Source organism: Myodes glareolus, chromosome 1, assembly GCF_982192425.1.
Source record: "Myodes glareolus chromosome 1, mMyoGla1.1, whole genome shotgun sequence".
Lineage (NCBI taxonomy): Eukaryota > Metazoa > Chordata > Mammalia > Rodentia > Cricetidae > Myodes > Myodes glareolus.
The window spans coordinates 85,888,275-85,911,197 of record NC_142026.1 but is presented as its reverse complement, the minus strand read 5'-3'; the positions used below and the strand labels follow the sequence as shown (position 1 = coordinate 85,911,197).

At 38.2% G+C, this 22,923-nt stretch overlaps 1 protein-coding gene across 5 annotated transcripts in view; it reads left to right on the top strand.

The window, feature by feature from the left end:
• Positions 1-22,923, top strand: part of Atg5 (autophagy related 5) — a 105,780-nt gene that overhangs the window by 59,293 nt on the left and 23,564 nt on the right. For 4 of the 5 annotated variants that reach the window (XM_048449022.3, XM_048449021.3, XM_048449024.3 and 1 more), the window contains exon 6: positions 2,491-2,585. In XM_048449022.3, the coding sequence (XP_048304979.1) occupies positions 2,491-2,585 (95 nt within the window). The remainder of the gene's footprint in view (positions 1-2,490; positions 2,586-22,923) is intronic. The other variant, XM_085691037.2, reaches the window with a different exon arrangement.

Here is a 22,923-nt window from a genome sequence, read left to right as displayed (position 1 = left end):
TGTAAAGACTTGGAAAGGATTTGAGCTCATATTGTAGTGTATATGCTGAAGGATGAATTGGAAGTGGGGGTGTGTGGTGCAACTTTCTCTTTGTTTACATACTTTGTGCCTTGGAGGTCTTTCCAGAAACTTCGTACTCATCCTCTTTCAGTTTTCCTTCCATTGGCATTTTGGGTTAACATAGTTGTTTGGCAGAGCTGTCCTATGTATTGTACTGTGTAGCAATTTTCCTGGTTTCCATCCACTAATTGCTAGGCACAGAGACAAGTTTTGACAACCAATAATGTCTCCAGACAATTACCCAATCTCCCCTGTGGCCTTAAATCTTTCCTATTGAGAATTAGCCTGTTTTCTGTTTGGGTTTTTAACCCTTCACTCTTCTGTTGGAATCCATGTAAATCTATTTTAATAAAGGTTTGTTTGGGGGATTTGTTTTGCATGTCTTGAAATGGGACCTTGGTATGATGTGCTGGCTGGCCTGGACATTGCTATATAGGATGGCCAGAAACCTTTACCTCCCAAGTGCTGGGATCACAGATATGTGACACCACATGCAGCTCTGCTGGAAGGTTTTTTGTTTATTTGTGATAGAATCTCAAGTAGCCTAGGATGTCCTCAAACACAGTATGTAGCCAAGGTTGGCCTTAAACTCTTAATCATCCTGTCTCCACCTCCCATGTGTTTTAATTATGAAAGTATATCATCATGCTTGAGTTTGATCCCTGGAACCCATGGGAGAAGGAGAGAACATAACCCCAAAAGTTGTCCTCTGACCTCCCATGTGCAGTGTGGCATGTGTGCATGTACACACACACACACACACACACACACACACACACACATCATACCTCATGTATAGTAATAAAGTAAAACAAATAAGAACTTTGGACATTTATCCAGAGAAACCTCCAGATACAGAAATGGCCAGCAAGCACATGAAAAGATACTCATTATTAGTCATTAGAGAAATGCAAATAAAAATCACATTGAGTTACTGTCTCATACCAGCTGAGATGAATATATCAAAAAAACAAAAATGGCCAGGTGATGGTGATACATACCTTTAATCCCAGCAATTGGGAGGCAGAGACAGGTGGATCTCTATGAATTTGAGACCAGCTAAGGCTGCATGGTGAGACTGTCTCAATAAAATAAAATAAAATAAAATAAAAATAAACAGGACAAAATGATTAGTGCTGGCAGTGGCAAACATGGATTAGAACTTCTTGACGTTATTGGTAGGAATGGAAAATGGTTCAGTTACTTTGGAAAACAGTTTGTCATTTCCTCAAATCATTTACCGTGTTAACAGTTAAATAGCTTTGCCATAAAATGTAGGAATTTCATTCTTACGTCCACCAAGAGAATTGAAAACATATTCATTCAAAATGTGTACACTGATGTTCTTAGTAATATGATTTATGATAGCCAAAAGTAGAAATGACTTAAATATTTGTAAGTTAGCAAAATCTTATAACTATACCATTGCTAACTTTGGTACAAGAATGAACTTTGAAAACTTCATATTGTGCACATGCGCACATACAGAGCAAATGCAAAGGACCACATACTGTATGATTGCATTTGCAATGAATGTTCTGACCTCTGAATATATTTAGAGACTGTAGATTTTTATGATCTGCAAATTATTATAACTTAGTAATGTTGCAATTCAACCTGAAAAAGATTTAATTCGTAATCAGTATAAAATTAAGCTGCAATTCACAATCTACACATGCACTTCTATGTTTCGTTTCCACCTACCCTCTCCCATGTGCTGTGAATTGAGCCAAGAGCTTTGTGCCTGTTAGACAAGCCGACTCTACCAGAGGGTTATATCCCTCCTTGACCTCTCTCGGTGTGTCTCTGGCTGTGTGTGTGTGTCTGTGCTTCTGTGCACACATGGAAACCCAAGGACACTCCCAGTGTCAGGAAAGCCTCTGCCTTACCTGGAGACAAAGTCCTTCATTTCCTGTAGCCTGTCAATTAGGCTAAGTGCCTGGCTGGGACTCAGTGTCTCTTTCTCTCCAATGCTGGGTTGCAAGTAGGCACCACCATGCCTGACATTTTTATGCAGGTTCCAGGAGATTGAACTCAACTCTCATTGCTTTTAAGGCAAGTGCTATACAGACTTTACCCCAGCACCAGGTCCCACATTTCTTTCAGAAGCTCTTCTGGATTGTTGTTTCTCCATAAGTGCTGGCTGATATTTAAATTATGCAGATTTGTTCTAATATAGATTATCAGCAGAAGCTAAATGAAGAGTCATGCTCTTATCACTGCTGGTCTCTGCCTTGGTAACACAAGTAGTCACATCCCTGTATAGCGTTTCATACCTTCCTTTATGTTAACATTAAGAGAAATAATTTGTAAACCATGCCCAGTTGCTTTTCAGAAACTTCTGAGAGAATGTTTAGGACTTTCATGTCTTCTTATGAGCTAGTCTACTAATGATGTTCATTCTTAATAACAGAATTTATATCCTTTCAGACAGATTTGACCAGTTTTGGGCCATCAACCGGAAACTCATGGAATATCCTCCAGAAGAAAATGGATTTCGTTATATCCCTTTTAGAATATATCAGGTAGGAAGTAACATTATGAAAAATACAACTTTTTAAAAAGCTTTGAGCATCGTCTTAAAGCACAGTGTCTAAAACTCTTATGTCTATATGGAAACCTCGCATCTGGCTTTGCATCCAGGTTTTGCCAAACCCTCTTTTGCTGATAGTGGAGTAGGAGAATGTGTTGCAATGTGTGGCTCTCATAATTGCCACTGGTTATAGCTAATGTACTTACTGATTCAGCCATTTGCTTCAATTTATTTGTAACCCCCTAAGTTAATATTTGATGCACATTTGAAGTCTTGTTTGTCTTGCTGAGACAGAGTCTCAAGGAGCACAAACTGGCCTGGAACTTATCTAATGGAGGCAGACCTTGAATGTCTTCCTCTATCTTGCAAGAACTGATACTGTAGCCACCATGTCTGGTTTTGTACGGAAATCCAGAACTTTGTGCATGCTAGAAAAATACTCTATCAGCTGAACTGCACCCCAAGCTCCAAAGTCTTTTGAGACAGTCTCCCATAGCAGTCCAAATGGCCTTGAACTTGTTATGCTCCTATCACAGCTCAGTACTGGAATTATACAGGTGTGAATAGTGATAAACTATTTGCCTGATATATATGCCCCTATAAAATGAACAAAGCCACACCTATGACACTGTAAGCAAACATAGCATCCTTTTCATAGTTGATTTAGTACTGCTGCTTTTCTTTCTTTTTTTTATTGATTTTTGCTGTTCAGTGTGCACTGTGCTGTCTCTGACAGAAGCATGCATAAAGCATGGTTTGTGTTGACTGGTGATAAACTGGTGAAGACTCATAGACATCTCGTGCCTCCCCAGGAGGCAGTGGTCAGTGTTTGCTACTGCATTTGAAGAGAATCAGCCTATATGGGGAGTCCTCAGTGTTGTAGACAATGTCTGTGGTCAGTCTCACAGCAAGTTTTAAAAGTCAAGATAAGGTTCTGTAGAGTACTTTTTTTAAGAGTCCACTATGCTTGGCATATGGCAAATGCTAACTGTAACTTGATGGCTTGCTGGTGTACTTGTAGGTCAGTACTACAGTACGCAATACTAGCATACATGAGGCCTTGAATTCAGCCCCTGGCACTGTAGAAGAAGTTGAGTCAATAGTACTTCAGAAAGCAAGGGAGTTTTTTGGTTTTCCGAGACAGGATTTCTCTGTAGCTTTAGAGACTGTCCTGGAGCCTAGAGAGGCTAGTCTCTGCCTCCTGAGTGCTAGGATTAAAAGTGTGTGCCACCACCGCCTGGCAAAAGCAAGGTATTTACTATAATGAAAAAATCATCTAATAGCAGAAATTGAAAGTGTGAATACGCAGAGGTAGCATGGCAGGTGTTTTTTCCAAGGTTCATGTTTTTCACAAAGGCAGTTTTAGTTTATGCTTTCAGTCTAGAAAAATGTTCTGAGTGTAAATTCTACTAACTTTTTTTTTTCATTTTCGTATGCAATGGGGTCCCTAGTAATATACTGTCGGGTACCCCACCCAAAACCTCACAAAATGCCTTACTGTGGGATGTAATTGGATAACTACCCCACAGTCTCTGAAGCCATCGCCATGAGAGAGTTCCACAGCATCTTGAGCTTTGGGCCTCAGAGTGCTGATGTAAACTTCTAGCCTGTCTTCTGAACTATACTACAGTTTCTTTGTTGTGACTATTTGACATTCCTGTAGGGAAAGTTTGTGCTTAACGTAAGGATTATAGTTGTCCCAGTAGTACAGGTGTATGAGAAGAGGCCTTCAACTCATTTCAGTGACAGTTGTGAGATCAATTTATTATCTCGTGCCTTGATGTCACAGTATGGAAGAATTCAGTATGGAGAGGTGTGTGGAGAGAAGGGAGGAGGGTCTTGCTTTGGAGATAGGGTTTGCTTTGTAGACTAGACTAGACTGGCCTGAAAGCGCACGGGCTTTCATGCAGTGGCATTTCAGGTGTGCATTACTGCCCCAGCTTGAGAGAATGGTTTTTATAAATTCTGTCATCAGATAGAAAGTGGAAACTTAGAGAGTTCTCAGAACTGGCTCCACTAGACCTGGCTGCCAGATGGAGGCTGTGAGAGCCCAGCTTCCTGCAGGCTTTCCTGTGTGGGGGAGGGGAGGGGCAGGAGACTTCATGGTTTCTAAGTTACTTTACAAGCTTTTCTTCCATTCCATTTTGATTCTGATGTGAGTCTGAATAAACTTTGTGTGGTATGTAAGTAAATACCAATGTTTTAGATTTATAGTTCTTGATAATTTATTGTCTTTGCTCTTCTCATTTCTCTCTTGCATTTTTAAGTCTCCTTTTATGCCCTAGCCAAAGGGAAATGAGGCTTCATTTCTTTTTCCTAATTATATTCTAGTAGTAGCATCAGATTTGGACTTCCAGTTTCTGATTGCCTGTGTGACTGTAATAGTCTGATTATTAAGTGCAGCTGTTATGTATGCAGCATTTTAGTTAACACTTAACCTAAATATCACTCATACACACAGACACACATGAGACCTTACATTAGTAAGAATATTTAAGGAACGCCCAGAAGCCTGCATTAAATAAACAAATGAAGAATAATTTTTTACTAAAATTTTAGTTGACTCTGAAGGGACTCATATCAGTTCCATGGGATAGTACAAATGAAATGTAGAATTAGCACCCAGACCTAGCTCTGATATGTCAACAAATTATTTCCAAATTAAATTTAACCTACTTTTATAACATAATTATCACAATGAATGAAATAATTTGAATGCAGCTTGTCCAGGTAAGCCAACAGGAATCTAAAATTCTGTAACTGGTGATGTTTCATATTCTCAACTTCTGTAATGTTTATTTAGATGCTGTTTCTTTTTCATATGTGATGGCGTTCATCATGGACTCAGAATGAGTACAATCAAGTGACAGAATTTTATGGTAAAGTCAGATTCATCCAGAATTCTCTAGCGTTGTTACAGACTATGCTTCTGTCATTTACATAGTAGTCAGTGCGTGAGTTTCAGGTCTGTGTTCCTGAACTCCAGGTGCTTCAGTGTGAGCCAGTATTCTAGAAATGAGGTTAATGGCAAGAGGTGTTTCCGACATGTAACCAAAATGTTATCTCGAATTACACACATAAACAGATGGTGACTAATGAGGCTCCCCACCAAGAAGCTTTGTAAAATGGCCATGAAATCTATGGGTGTTGGAGCTTGTGCTAAAACCTCTAGACATTCATATTTATACTTTGCAGTTAGGCATGTTGTGAGGATACCACATCTTCTCAGGAAGCCACAGTAGATCTAACTTTCTCTGCCAGTGGAGTTGAATAAGAAAACTCTGATTTGCCGTATGTGGCATGTTCTGAGCTGTGCACTGGAGAGTCAGATGGATAGTATTATATTATATTGAGCTGATGTTACACTACACTGTTTATAAAGCGTTTAATAAAAGGGTTAAAGGAAACTAAAGAGCTAAGTGTGCAGACAGTATAAAACTGCATGTGTGAACTCCATGAAGAGGAACCCATCTTATCAGTAAGTCAGATGCCAATGGGTAGGTTGGGTCTGTCTTCTGGGAGGGCAGAAAAGACCTCTATAAGGAAGTGATACATCCCAAAATTGAGCAGAGGAGGTGGGCTTAGGATATGCAAAGAGACATGAGGACTTGTAGGCAAAAGAGACAGATTTGGACGGAAGTTCTGTTTATCATGGACATCAAAAGTAAGAATTAGGCAAGGAATAAGGCTGCAAAGGAAAGAAGGGGTCATTGCATTGATGATTTTCCTTTCTCCGATAAAGAATGGTGAGGGAGTCTTAAGAGGTATCTAGTAGTCTGAATAACTGTTAATCATGGTTCGGCATCCTTTAGACATTTTGTTTGCAGGTTCCTTGAGTCTCTTCTTAAGAATAATATAACTATGTTATTTTAAGTTTTAAACAATAAAGAAAGATTGGCAAATAATGTCTGGTTTCTTGGGAAGTTTAAATGATTTCTGCTTGTCTTTATCAGCTGTAAAAGTAAGATAGTTTGAATTTAGTTTGTCAGTGTTTCATAATCACCAGAACTCCCCTCCCCTCTCATTATTCCAGCATAAAGTCATTTTACTAATCACTAAAGCCTCAATAATGTTTTAATTTGATTGAGAGATTTGCTTGCCAGTTTTACTTAAGAAAATCTACTTAGCTTCTATTGTAATGCACTGAAACTTTTAAGAAAGTAATAGTTAAGGGATCTCTGAGAACATGATTTTAATTGGAAAGTGAATTGACTGGGACTAACTTGTAAGTTCCTAAACTGAGGAGGGGCCAGATGTCAGACTTTGCTGTATTTTCTGAAGTTTCTAACAGAAAGGTGAGAGAGGCAATGGCAGTGCCTTTTAAGGTTCTTCTCCAGGGTTACTGCATGGTGGTAAAAAAATTTATATTCCTTATCTCTTACTGTTTTTTATTTTGGTTGGTATTTTGTCATTACCTCTAACCAAAAAGCCAGAGACAAAGAAGAGGGACTTACTGATTAGTAAATTGAATAGTTTTTTTACTTTAGTTTTAATTCATTTCCAAAGAAATATATTGTCATTTGTAATACATGATTGTGCTTGTGGCCTGTAATTTGTTTTCTCTTAGTACAAGCTAGCTTTTTCCCACAGGCCTCTTCTACTTTATGTTAAAGTAATTCAACTACTAGAATATATTTCTGGATGCACCATATACCTTTTTTCAGTATTCTGGTTCATTTTTTATTTTTGCTTGCATTACTTTTTAAGATTTGTTTTTATTTTATGTGTTTGTGTGTTTGCTTGCATGTATGTGTGTGCAGTGTGTACATGCCTGGTGAGGACATAGAGATCTGGGCTGGGACTATAGGCAGTTATGAACACAGGTCCTCTGAAAGAACAAACGTGCTCTTAGCTGCTGAGCCAGCATTCCATTACCATCCTTCCCTTCTCCTTCCCCCATTATTTTTATTTAACGTTAGCTTTCGATTTTCACTTAACTATGGCTCAACTTACATTTTCATTTGCTTGGTAGGGTAAGGGTGGTCATGTAGCCTAGGCTGGCCTTGAACTCACTGTGTACTATGTAGTTCAGGCTGTCCTTGAACTCCTCTTCATAAGTGCTGTAATTATAGACCCGAGCCAGTATGCTCAGCTCTATTTCTTTAGCTTTGTAATTTCTGCTGTTTACTAAAAATGTTCTCCTACTTTCCCTTAATTATTTTCACAGTGTTTTCCTTTATCCCTTTGTATACATTTGAATAGTTCTGTTTAAAGTCCTTATGTAGCATGTCCAGTTTCTATTTTCTTTTTTTATGTGTTGTAATTTATGTGGTCATCTAAATTGCATTTGATTTACTGTAATGAGTTCTTTTCCGTGTGTGTGTGTGTGTGTGTGTGTGTGTTACATGCCTAAAGTGTGCGAACAAACAATGTGCAAACTGGCTTTACTTTTTATATGAAGATATCTTCAAAACTAGCCTCAGGATGGGAATTTGGAGTCACCACAGAGCTTCTTTTGTGAGTGCAGTTCTCTTCTGTGTCTTATTTGTTCTGGATTACCATTGGATGTTTGGGGCTTTCATACCCTTTCAATTTCTTGTTCCTACATTTTCTTATTCAATTTTTTGGTTAACTTACTTGCTATTAATGTTGTCTTCAAGTAGCTATAATGTTTTAAAATTGCTGGTGATTTTTCTTTAAATGTTTATGGATATAAGGTTGTTTTCACTGAGTGATCTCTCTGTCTGACCAGATAAACCCTAGGACAGACAGACAAGTCAATGACAGTTTTCTGAAAAAGAACTCCAACCACGTTCTGGCCACTTCTTCAGTGATACAGCTGCAGCAGTCCAGTCTAAAGATGTGTGCAGTCTACTGGAAAGCTTTTGGCATGAGCAGAATCATAGAAAGCTAAAAAGTGATAAAGGTTTTTCTTGGAACAAAGGTTCCTGCTGAGTTGTTGCAAGCCTTTGGCTCTTTTGTTTGTTTACTTAAAAACAGTTAATTTTACAACACATTGTCAGTGTTTTAGTTTCTTCTATTGTTGTGTTAAGAACCCTGACAAAAGCATCTTCCAGGAAGGAGAAAGCACTTAATCTCTCACAGTTTAAGGGTACAGTCCTTCCCAGCCAGGAATCATCTCTCTCTCTCTCACGCACGCGCACACACACACACACACACACACACACACACACACACACCCCAGGAATAGAGAGTTGATGCTCCTGCCTCAGTCAGTGTGATCAACATAACCCTACATGTTTGCCCAGAGGCCTACCTCCCTGGTGACAACCATCACAGTGTTTCTCCTTGCTTTGTGGAGGAGAGCATATGAAAAACTGGCCATTACTGAAGAGAGCCTCTACTACTTCCAAAGTTTGATAAATGGGTTTTGTAGAAATTTGAAGAAAACAATGAAACAAAGGGCCTTGTTGTTGTTTGATTGGGGGGGGGGTTGTTTTGTTTTGAGACAGGGTCTTATTGTGTCATCCTTACTGTCCCATAACTTGCTATGCACTGGCCTTGAGCTCATAGAGATTCCACCTCCTCTGTCTCCAGAGAGGTTAAAGGTGTGCATGCCTGACTGCCAGTGTTGTTACAACTATTTTAAAATGCAGAAATAGTAGCTGAGTATTCTACTTAAGAGTAAGAGCCTTGATTGGTTAAATGATCAATGATTGCTTTCTTTAAAAACTTCCATCATATGTCTGATGATCCCCCACATAGAGAACTTTGGAAAATCTTAAAGAATTAACTCTCTAGCATGTAGCCATACAGTGGTTAAAATGGAGATGTTTTAAGCCAGGGACAGTGATATATTACTGTAATCTCAGGCTTGGGACTGTGGCAAGAAAATGGCAAGTTCCAGGACAGACTCGGCCACATCCAGAGTGAAAAGGGGGCTTCTGGTTTGGGCACTTTCAACTGTGTATCCAGGTAGGCATGTGGCTTGGTGCACTCATGTCGCATTTCTGAATCTTGAATATCTATAAAGAATGGATTCGTAATATTTTATTACTGCAATGATTAAATGTGTCTGGTTCACAGTAATGTTTAAGAATCCTTGGTGTGGAAAGCAGGGTAAGGTAAAGATAGAAGGCCCAAGTTCAGGCCTGCTGTTTCACCAGTTATACACTGGGCAAGTGCATTTTCTGTTGAATTGTCTTAAATGATAATTTTGTTGCAAATTATTTTAATGTTTTGTCATGCTTTCTGTGTTTTATTTCATGGCCAGAGAAGTACACTTATGAATTGTTCATGAGTCTTTGTTTATTCCTGTTTCTTTCTCCACACGTTGCTAGACTCCATCCTTTGGACTGAGTTTTGCTCACTTTATGTGACTCACTCATTCTGATGTCCCAGAATCACCTGCCGGTAGTCTCCATCTTTTCATTTGCACTCTTCTTCCTTCCTCCTTGCAGAACCTGTGCTTCTTGTAAACTTTTCTGCCATGTTTCTTTCCCTCCAACCTAGAAGGCTGTTTATTGTGTTGTTGTTGTTTTGTTTTTGAGAGAGGTTCTTGCTCTTTTGCCAGGGTTGCCCTTGAAGCCTGAGCCTCGTTAGTTCTGGGACTAAATGCATATGCCACCACACCCAGCCAGCACATTGCTGTTATTTTGATATTGTGCATAGCTATCCAGTATCCAGATAATATCACATGGTGTTGTTTAAAACTTTGCTGTTTTATTTTCTTGCCCTGTTAACTTCTCAGAGAAATAGGCCTTCCTCTCACAGTGCCTGTAACCTTACCTCAAACATCACATCTCTGGCAAATCTTTCTTCATCTTTTCACTTGCTGCTATCTGTAGGTTAATTCTTTGTTCTCTCTGTTCCTGTCTTAGGTATTGCACCTTTTGCGTGACAGGAGCTAGGGTGATTATCTGAGATCTTAACGCTGATTTTGAAGTCAAATAACTTGGCTAAAACTGGCTTGCCCACTGTATAACTGATGACCTGACAGCATCTCTGATCTTGACCTTCTGATCTTCAGTTTACCTTCTCCCAGTTATTGTAGACAGAAGTGTATGTGTGTTTCCGTATTCAGTAAACTGCTGGCTCTCTTCCTTTGCATCTTGATAGCTGTTTCAGAAACTGCATCCTACCATTAAGAGTGATGAATTATGATTTTGGTGTTGTTTTTAACATACATGAATCCTGTATTCTCTGTGGTTCTTTTAAAATAAGTCGACAAATTGAGGCCTGCAGGGGGCAGTCCAACACAGCAAGTTTTTTAATGTACGTAGTAATCTCAGATGGTTTAGAATTAAACTACTTCCTATGAAAAGAAATTAATGAAAGCAAATTATATATGAATAACAGTAATAGCCAACATTTATTTTGTATTTTGAGAACCAGGTTGTTTTGACTATTCTGTATGTGTTTATTCCGTCATGTGCTCATGTATATGGATGAGAACATTGACTTTGGTCATTGACATTCACTGGGTTCTTCCGTCTAGTGATTAAAAAACCTGGGGTTTGAATGGAGACAGTGGAGCCTGTTCTCTTTCATAGGCTGTTGAGTTAATTCTTTTGTTTTCTTAGCCTTATCATTATTGTTTCTCATTTGAAATTGTATTCAGTTTGTACACACATATATTATTCCCCAGTTGTGTGACTTGCAGCCTTCAGTCCCTTTTCTTCTATAGAGAAAGATCACAGAAAATGTAAAAGTGTGTGGGGCCTTTTCTTCCTTACAGAAAGTTCTTCATTTACCAATTAGGCAATTGCTATTGATCACTTTAAGATCAGTTTTAGGAATATAATGAATGTTATTGCTTGTACCTCTGTGTGAGGTAATCAGAAGTTACCTTAAAGCCTCAGTCATTACTATCTCATCTTAAAAGACAGTGTGGATGAGATGATTTAAACAATTTCACCAAGAATCGCTTGGTTGTGTGTTTGGGAACAGAGGAAGTGATTCATCTGGTTAAAACACTTGCCATGTAAGTCTGCCAGGCAGAGTTTGATTCCCTAGGACACACATGAGATGGAAGGAGAGAACAGACTCCAGCGAGTTGTCCCCCAACCACCACACACATCATGCAGTCACAGCTCAATAATAATTAAGTTTTTAGAAGTAAGAGTGTTTTTTTTACTTTAGTACAACACGCAGCAGGCACACATACACACCAGATATCAGTTATTGATATTTATTTCTTTCTCTTCCAACAATATGATAGTTTCACCTCTCTTTCCTAAAAATTTGAATAAATACAGAAAGAGCAAGTAAGTCTGGGATTGGTCAGTTTTAAAATTTGACTGATTATACTTAGGTTAGATGTAAGATAGTTTAAAATGTTACAGTTGTTAAAAATAGAAGTGTGTGATGAGTTTATCAGTAGTATTTAATATCACAGAACAGTAAGCTGTCTACATATCTGATATTTAAGAATGTGTTTATTCCTGATGTTTCAGAGGTGGATTACCAGCACTGGTAGTAAAGGCTGTTTTTACTGTTTCAGTGACTAGGTTCAGTTCATCCACATTCACGTACATATGATGGGCTCCAGGTTCCTGGTTTGCCACTACTCTAATATGATCTTGGCAGCAGCAACTCTGTCTTAGTCACTGTAGAGAATTTTCATTCCTTGACCTTAATATTCATAACCACCCCAACTGACCATTTGGTTTCTTGGTTTCTCTGTCACTGTTGGACTTCATCAGTCTCTTAAAATATACATAATGTCAACATCTGGAATGATGCTTCTCAGGCTGTCATCCAACCTGCTGGACAGCTCTGTGCAGTCAGAAATCTGCTTAATCACTTACTTGTTTCAATAGGGAAAACTACCTTCTAATTTTTTTTCCTGTTCTTCTCATAAATGATTTTCATATAACATGCGGAGCACACACCTGTCTGTTGAGAACAGAATTACCAGGCTTTGATTCTTAGTAGTGGTTCCTTCTTTGAGGCAAATATGAGAGTTGCTTTTGGTAATTACTCAGACTTTAAAAATAACTACTTGCTAATACTTTCAAGGTTAAATGTAAGGTAATCATTTAGGAATATGAGAAGGAAAATCAATTTTAAAAGAACAAGGCAATCTAGAAGTGAAGATTAGTGACAGAGCATGTGCCTAGCATACCCAAGGCCCACGTTAGGTCCCCAGCACCACCTACAAACACACTCTCAAGCACATAAGCAAAGCAAAGCTAATTTCTGTCCTTTTTGATTGGAGCCTAGACAATTTTCTTTGATCGGTGTGTGTGTGTGTGTGTGTGTGTGTGTGTGTGTGTGTCTGTGTGTGTGTCTGTGTGTGTGTCGGTGTATCTTATAACGTATATGACAGAGTTGTTGAGACACACCTGTTTAAGAATATTTTTATTCTTGAACAATTTCATACATATATACAGTGTACCTTAATCATATCCACTCAGTCTCTCCTCCCATTCCACTCTCCTCACACACTCCCAACATGTGTCCCTCCCACCTTTGTGTCCTCCTCTTGTTTTCTCACCCACTGAGTCCAGCTTGTGCTGCCAGCGTCAGCATGGACAACCTACTGTCGGTCACACACCAAAAGAAAAATGGCCCCCATCCCAGTTTACTTTGCTCTGTGGTCCATGCAGATTTTTTTTATAATGTATACACATGTGCCAAATGCACTGATGTGTTCATAAATTATATTGATGATGAATCGATTCATGGTGTACATGAGCCAATGCCTAGGCAGATTGTTTCTTTGCAGTTTGCGATGTGTTAACATTTCAATCCTTAGTTAATAATATAGCCTGATACAAATATGCTATTGTATTATCCAAGTCTGGTGCCTTGGAACATTTTACAGTATATATTCTGCTTTGAACAGAGTAAATTTCTTAATGGTCTCCTTGGAAAGAGAATACCAGCCGAACATCAGTGCTGGTTCAAGAATCCAGTGCCTGGAGCTGAGAATTAGAGAAATCTCTATCACTGAAAGCAAGAGTAATTATAATCCAACAAGCTTAGAAACAAATTTTAGAAGACCTTGATTGTGATACTTTCATTAAACTCACTTGCTGCAGAACGAAATGTATAAAACTAAGTCAAATTGAAGAAGTTGTGAAATGGTATTATTTTAGCATTTTGAGTTGCCTGTTGAGTTCACTGATAAGTTACTTGTGTACTAGATGTCGGTAAGCAATGCTTGTGCATGAATGAAAAGGCATATTATTTATTGAACTTTATTTAACTATCTTTATGCCATATAAACATATCCTCATATCATTGTAAGTAGAAAGTATATTACAAATGTAGAAAGTTAATGTGTGTTAAATAGCATCCTTTCAAAGTTAAAGATCTAGAAAACAAGATGTGGGTGATACATGCCTGTATTTTGGAAGTAATTGCTGGATACTCAGACATTCAAGGTCATATTCAGCTGTATAGTGAGATGGAGGCCAGGCTGGGCTATATTACACCCTACCTTGAAAGGGATAAAAAGCTAATGTGGATAGCCAATGCAGTACTTATCCTTAACATTTTACCTAGAATTTTCAAAGCACAGATAAGAGAGTCATTGGTTATTTTGCATATACAAAAGGAAATAATTTTTATACTTTCCCATTTTCCCTCCCTTGTGGAATCTTCTCCTCTGTTTCATAAATCTAAAGTATGTTTGCTACATAGTAAACCATTTCCTATTTTAATGAAAGTCTTGAAGTTTACTTTTTAGAGGAGTGTGTTGCTGAAGAAAACTGCCTCCCTTAGCCTACACCAAAATGATGAAGGTAATTGTTAGCTGTAAGCCACAGCTAATTTCTGACTGTGCATTTAAAGTAATGTCAGACTGGGGTGCAGTGCTCTTCATTAGGCGCTCGTCGAAGCTGAGATGCCTCCTATAAAACAGGGCAGAGGACCTGCACATCAAAGTGTAATTTGAACTCTGGTTTTTATGTAGTTTGAGAACGCTTAAAGGAAGAGAACTAACAAATTTACTTTCTTCCCAAATACACTGTTATTTTCAAGTTTTTAAATTTTTTTTCTTCCATGCCTTCTGTGTGTTATATATGATGGATTAGTTTTATTGCTTTGGAATGTTTTGACAACATTTGTGTCTAATACTGTTATAGTTCATGTTTTGTGTTATCAGGAGCATTTTTCCCTGAACTGCAGCTAATCCTAAGGCAACCAAAATTTTTTGAATGAAACATTATGTTTTAGGCTATAACACTGTGCTCTTCGACTCGTCCCTGCTTCGGTAATTATTCATGAAGCCGTGCTTATCTTAGCCACAGAGCATCCTCCTTTGCTAGTATTGGATAACATAGAGCTTCACTATTGTCTTTGATTACAGGATGCGTTTTTTTTTTTTCCAGATCTCTACCACCATGTCCATTTCTTAGTTTGGGCATGTTGTTATTTAAATTATACAAGGGTTATATCAATCTTGTTTTTGAAGACTGGGTCTTTGTACATTGGACTATCCTGGCACTATGTAGACAAGGCTGAGCCTTAAACTCACAGAGAGAGACCTGCCTGTCTTTCCAGTACTGGGAATAAAGGTGTATGTTACTACATCTAGTTCATATCCATATTTGATGGACATGATACTCCCAGAATCCTGTTTAAAGGTCACGATGACCTAGGCTGGTCTTGGCAGTACTGCTTTCGCCTTACCTGTGCTGCTTATAAATGCTTCTTCAGTGTTGTCATGAGTCTACAAAGGACTACACATGAAAGCCTAGAGGGGGAAAAAAGGCAGAAGCAAGGAGCTGACTAGTTAAAATGAATCATTTTGGGGAGTGTGGTGGAATATGCTTATAATCCTAATACTCAGGAGACTGAGGCAGGAGGATTATAAGAAGCCAGCCAGAGCTACATAGCAAGAGCCTTTTTTTTTTTTTTTAAATTCCTTCCTGGTCTTGGTTTATTGTTTCCCAACAGAGTGCCCATTATAGAACATGATTACAATTTTAGCAGTGCCACAGAGACATGGTGCTTCATAACAACAGGAACACATGATCGTCTGCTTAGACAAAGGGATTCTAAGTCTACCTCCTCCTGGCTTGTAGACCTGAGGTGATGTGGTGAGACCTTCTGTGGTCCAGCCTGGTTCAACATGGTTTTAAGGATGAGCCTCTCTCCACCCTTTCCCAGGAGTGTTTTAGGGACTCTCACAATGGCTTCTTGTGACTGTGATGTGCAGCAAAGAGTTCCAAAGAATTCGTTGTAGATAACGAACAGGAAGCCGCTGCCTCTGTCAGAAAGAAGGCTGGGCCAGGCCCCCTTTGAGGAAGGCTTTCCCTCCTTTGTCCTTGAAGATCTTCCTACAGCAATACGGGCTACCTGTACGTGATGTCGACTACTGCTCCTATAGACTGCAGCCTTGCGTGTGTGTCTCTGCACATTATCGAAGGAGTAGGACACCACACTGCTGCAACAGTCACCATAGTGTGACCAACTCACCATAGTGTGGTGTGCATGTTCTTAGAGTCTGGGAGCATGCGCTTGGTGATAGCACACACCACTTGGTGATAGCACTCACCCTGAAGAAGATGGATACATTGAAGCCCTGCCATAGGTTGCAAATGCTGTCTGAATTGTGAATTCAATGGTAGTTGCCCATGTCAGCCTACAGGGAGGCTCGGGTGAAGTCCAGTAGGACTGGGTGAAGCACTGGGGAGGTGGTTCTAGACTCCAGATTTCCATGCAGCCCAGGAACACCTGCTTGTATTTATCCTTAAATGCTAAACTGAGAGCTTTTGCATGGGGAAGCAGCTGATGATGAGACTGACCAGGTTTCTACATCAGAAGGACAACCTCGCCCTGCATTGGGCTCTGTATGTTATCAGCCTAAATCAACTTGCTGATGTGTTGCCTCACTTGTTTGCGTTCAGAGACCGTATCTTTAAAAAAAAAAAAAAAAAAAACCAAGCAGTGGTGGCGCACACCTTTAATCCCAGCACTTGGGAGGCAGAGGCAGGTGGATCTCTGTGAGTTCGAGGCCAGAGCTGTTGCACATAGAAACTCTGTCTTTAAAAAACAGAAACAAGGCAGGCAGGCAGGCAGGCAGGCAGCTGGGGCTACACAGAAAAACCCTGTCTCAAAAAACAAAGGAAAAAAAAGCCTACCATCTTCTACTTTAAAATTTTTCAGCTACATTTTATTTATTAAATCATAAAATATTAAATAACTTTTGGCAAACAGGCAAAGTTTCTTCTATTTTCATTCAGAATTTTTTGTTCTGCTGTTCATCCTATTAGGGGAAATGTGAAAATGTTCTGAATTGATGACGATAAGAGTAGTTCTCTAACCTTTGTTTGGAGGCTGTCGACCTCTTTTAATTTTTTTTAAAATATAATTATTTTGAAGTAACTCATACTTAGTCATTTTACAAAGCTTATGACTTGCCCCTAGAGGATTCACCACTCTTACCAAATCTTATGAGTAAAAATTAAAATGTGTGGCAGGGAACAGTGTCTTGATCTCTCATGTAAGTTTTGTTCTAGTCACACCTGAGTACTCACCAGCTTTGTTGAGTTGCTGCTTTCAATAGCGTGCATATTACTCATTTAAAATACTATTCAGTGAGTTTTCCGAACATCACATTCACGCAGCTATCAAAATTACAAATTTCACGTTTTCATCTCCCAAAGAGGAAATTCCATGCCCATGAACCATTATTGATCTCCCCGCTTACTGCAGCCACTAGTTTATTTTCTCTGTCTGTGCTTTTTGTAAATTCTGGACATTGTAAGAAATTAGAGGGATATATAATACATATGCCTTTGTGTCTGACACCTTTTCACTTGCTTAATGTCTCAGGTTCATGCATGCTGTGGATCACAATTGCTCATTTAGAACAATGGGGTCTTTGTATGGCCCAGTATATGGCTATTGCCCACTGATAGACATTTGGATTGTTCCCACTTTGAGACCATTATGAAGCTACTATGAATGTAATAGTGAATGATAATGCACAATTTTTTATGGTGATCATTTTGTTCTTTTCTGAGAGGCCAATGTACAGGTTATATGCTGAGTATATTTTTAGTGTTTTGAAGTATTGTGGGTGTATTTTCCAAAGCATCTTCACTGTATTCCTGCCCATAATAAATGAGGGTGCCAGCAACCTTGCCAGTGCTTAGTCTCTGTCATTTTCATCCCAGCACTGTTTCCCTGACCACATTGTGGTTTTGATCTGCATTTCTCTGACTAATGACACTGCTAAGAATCTTTCCATGTGCTTAAGTCGTTATTTGTGTCAGCCTATGTATTTTCTTTTGAGAAATATCTTTAGATTACTGACTTTTGTTTGTTTGTGGGTTTTTGTTTGTTTATTTGTTTATTCAGTTAGTTATGGGTAGGATGGTATTTTGATACAGGCTTTTAGTCCAGTAGCCTAGGCCCTAACCCTAACCCTCTTTGTAGTTGAGGAATGACCTTGAATTCTGCCTCTACTTGATTATAGGTGTACATCATTATACCCAGCTACCTTTGTTCATTTTTACTTATTTATAGTTATTGGTTGCGCGCGTGCACATGTGGGGGTTAGAGAAACTTTGTGCATCGGTTCTCTCCTTTAGCTTCTGTGGATTCTGGGGATCAAACTCGTGCCATTAGGATTGTGCAGTGAGCACCGTTACCTGCTGAGCTGTTTCCAGCCCTTTTGATCATTTTTGTATTACTTTTTTTTTTTTGAGACAGGATTTCTTTGTGTAACAGCTTGGCTATCCTGGAACTCACTCTGTCGACCTGGCTGGCCTTGAACTCACAGAGATCCGCTTGTTTCTGTTGGGATGAAAGGTGTGCACCACTGCCAACCGGTCCCTTCAATCATTTTAAAAATAATGTTGTCTCTCTGTTGTTTTGAGTATTCTTTATATATTTTAAATATTAGTCTTACAGATGTATAATTTGCAAATATTTCCTCTTTTTCTGTGGATTTTCTTTCTTTTATTTTTCTTAATGGTGTCATTTGAAGCCCGAACTTTTCAATTTTTGGTGAACTTTCTTTGTTACTTATGCTTTTTATTTTTATTTTTTCATAGCTAAGAAAATCTGACCTTACCTTGTTGATCCAAGGTCACAGGCTTCTTCCTCGGTTTTCTTATAAGAGTGTTGTGCCTTTACTTCATTCCTTTTCTCTCATGTTTCTTAATAGTCAGGTGCTTTGTTTTTAAACTTGCAGATCTGGAGATCATATCAGCAGTCAGATCTCTGAAATACCACTTCTATTTTAAAGCTGCTCCAATAATTTGAGCAGGAATTTTCATATAATCTCTTAATGGTTCATTGAGATCCTTTGAAAAAAAATATATACGTCATCAAAAAAAAACAATATCCCCATATGGTAAATTTCAGCATCATTGTAAAACTATTGGAGCATGTATGGAGGAGTGGGCGTAAATGTTCTGTTTCTCTGCAGAGTCACGGGGTCTTGGCCGGGTTTAGACTCAACTGTCTCCTGGGGAAGACAGTTGACTGGCCTTCAGAGCCGTCCCATTTCTGAGGCCACAGCTGCTTTTACTCAGGCGTTTCCCCTCACTACTTTATTTGTACAAATTGAAAGTGCTTCTAATTTATTTTATGTTAACATTCATAAAGATAAAAACTCATGCAAAACTACCATTTGACTTTCCAGAAGAAAATAAGTTATTAATTAGTTACATTATTCTTGTATTCACCTAACTTTTCTAGTATGACTTTCAATAAAATTAGCAAAAATGTTAAAGCTCTTAAGTAGTATTAAACTTTCCCTATGATTCTCTTAGTATGACTGAATTCTTTTGGAGAGAGATCTTTAACATATTAAGATAATCATTTCTAGGATCATTGATAGTACTATGTATATTCTTCTCTGGCCATGCTACTAAAATTTTCATATAAAAAAATTAAAGTGGTGCTAGGGAACTGGCCCAGTTGGAAAAGTATTTGATGCATAAATGTGAGACCTGAGCTCAGATCCTTAGCACCCATATAAAGCAGATGTGGCTGTGTGTTGCTGTAAACTTACTTCAGAGTACCCCTGAGGTCACTGGCCAGCTAGGCGAAGTGAAACATGGAGCTCCTGGTTCTGTGAGATGCCCTGTCTCTGAATGTAAGGTGGGACTGGAGAGATGACTCGGTAGTAATAGCACTGGCTATTACCTATATTACAAATATTCCAGTATTTGTATTACCGGACTATTAACAAATACTCCAGAGGACCTGAGTTTGTTTCCCAGCATCCAATCCCCGTGGTGGTTCACATCCATCTGTAACTCCAGTCTCAAAGAATCAAAAAGTGCCCTCTTTGGGCCTCCACGGAAACCAGAAATGCACATGGTACACAGCATGCATGCAGGCGCAAGGTTTATAAAAGTAAATGAATAAAAATTTTAAAAGGTGGAGAAGTGATTTTTAAAAATATCTAGATATACACCTTTGGCCTATGTGTATACATGAATATACTGCACATACATACACAGTAAAGAAAATATTTTCAAGCACCCCATCTCTTCTATCAGTGGGCTCAGCATCAAATTCACTCCTCAGTAGTCAACCATGCTACCCTGTACCACGTACTATTTAGTGAAAGGATGTTACCTGTGTTTGCTTTAACTATTATGTGACAAAATCTGTTTGGCACTGGCTAGACAGAATTATAATAAATATAATAATTTCAATGAGACAAAACAAACTTTAAGCCAGATGTGAGGATGTATTTTATTTAATCATCATCTCTATTAAGACTACTGCTCTAGAGATTAAGTGTTCCTGACTATAATAATGGTAGCCTTTCGAATGCTAATTATTATTTCTTGTTGGTGTTAAAAACTATTAAAAGTAGACTTCAGACTCTTTTAGCAGGGCTACTCAACATGCTTATTTTCAAGTCTCCATTTCCCTCCATAACGGATAAAGGAATCTCATTGCTTCTCTTCCTGGTTTCCCACCAGAGACTGTTTACTGTAAAGTCCTAAGCATCGATTTAAACTGCTCTGTGTTATTTTTATTTAATGGATCTTGTAATTGTGTATATTCTTAAGCTAATTTAAATATGAACCTGCTTCTGAAAAGCATGTGATGCAAAATTTGACATGCATGAGTATATCTTGAGCACCATGTGCCTGTGACAGTTTGAAGCCTGTCACGTTGCTGTTGGGAAAGTCTGGCAGCACGTCCTGTGTGAAGTTTTGATTTTGTGCCATGAGCAACTTAATTGAATTAATAAAGTATCAAAGGAAACTGAAGGTGGAATGTTAATTACATTGACTCTCACTGTAATTGGTTCTAAAAGAACCACTATCCTTTTCATTTAGTAGTGGTTTAAAAGAGAGGAATGAAAAGAGTTAGGCTTGTCACCACCTACTGCATTATTTATTTTACATTTTAAGTATTATCTTATTATTTTAGCATAATAATTATTCATTGATAACATTTTCCAGCTTTTCAGATTGAGAAACAGGCTCCCATTATTGGATATGATGTAGATTCCCTACTTTGTGCTAGGAGTTGGGATTCCAATCAAACTTGTTTATTCTACTACAGTCATGCTGACCCTTAGCTAAGTTTTGTTATCTACTAATTTCTATCAAGTACTGTTATTCCAGGTCCCTGTGAATGCTGAAATGTTATTATCTCTTTCTTCATTAAAATCAGTAAGATTCTATTTTAAGCTGGAAGTTTAATGGCCATCTATATTTCACCTTGGTTTTCATCATCTTTTGAAATGTGTTTTAAAGTTTACATTCAATGCAATGATTTGCTTTGCTTTATACCTACTGGGGCATCTTTCACTCTTAAAACTTAAACTTTCATAACTTCTTAGGGGTTTTTGTTATTGTTCTATTTTTGTTCTTGTTGGCAAGAAGTTCAGGTTTGGTTTGTTTAATCTAGTGGTCCTGGAGATCCAACCTTGTCATGGTAGGCAAGTGCTTTATAACTGAGCTATATGTGACCTGAGTCCTCACAGTGAAGTTTTGTGCCCTGACTTCAAGGTATTTCCTCACAGTACACAGTTTGCGTTTCTGCTATCACTGCTGCTGTGCTTACAGATAGTTCCATCTATGCATGTATTAGCATAATTATGCCCTTTTAAGTACATTGTAGATCTTTTGGGGGTGGGGGTTATGGTTTTTCAAGACAGAGTCTCACTGCTTAGCTCTGGCCGTCCTGGAACTCACTCCGTAGACCAGACTGACCTCAAACTCACAGAGATCCACCTGCATCAGCCTCCTGAGTGCCAAGATTAAAGGCGTGCACCACCACCACCTGGCACATTATAGATCTTTAATGAAAACTCCTAATATAATTCACTAGAGATCCTAGACTATAACCACAGTCCTGCTTAGATAATTCTCCCTTTTCTTCTATCCATGCTTTTGTTACAAGCAATCTTAAAACTATTTTTAAAAAGAGGAAACATCATTGTTCTTTGCAATTCTGTTTATGCCGGTCATTGTGATGCCTTACCATTATGAATGGAATAGCATCAGCTTTGTGGTTTACTGTGGAGTCTTTCACTGGAGTAGGAGAAATTTCACTGCTAGCAAGGAAATTTGGTGAACCAAGTAATTTTTGCAGTTTTTTTTATTTTGGAAGGTAGCTTTTCTGCAGAATTTAACTTGTTTACATGTTTTTTTATTTATTAAGGATTTTTATTTAAAGCAGTTATTTTACTACCTTCCAATTAAATTTTTTGGTGATAATATAAAATAGTTTTTGTCTAAAAAACGAGAGCAGTCTTGGTCACTTCTGCAAATCCTAGATGCAATTCTTACCATATAGTTCTTGTTACCTAATTAAGAAATTCTAATTACATTCTCAACTAGTAGACATTGCTAATTCTAATTGTAGTTTAATATAGCTTGATTTTTTTTCCTTAATCTTTTAAATACCTGCAATTCATAACAAAAATCCTCTGCAGTAATTGAACAGCAAACCCCATCTGATCTGTGTTGTTTGGGTTTCCCTTTCTATTTTCCTTACTTTTCTTTCTCATTTCTCATCCTTTTTAAATATCCAACCCAGTCTGGCTTCAAACTTTGATCCTCCTGCCTCAGCTTCCTGAGTATTTAGATTATAGATTTAACACCACCATACCCAAATAATCTTTGTTACATTTTGTTTTTATAGTTAGAATGTACAAAATAATGAATTTCATTGTGACATTTTTGTGTATACATATAATAATTTGGTAATATTTACTCAATCCTTCTAAATCATGTAAACACTACTGATAAATGCCCCTATTTAACCACTCTATTTAAAGGGACTCAAGACTAGCACATGTAAAATAGCTGGTGACATCAACACTTTTTGCTGTAGTTGGGACAAAGCAACATATATATATATATATATATATATATATATATATATATATATTGTCAGTATCTGTTTCTTCAGCCTAACCAGGGGCCCTAGCGTGTACATCTAAGGCTTCTAGAGCAAAAGATGTTGATTTTGGCCTTTGCTTGTATTTG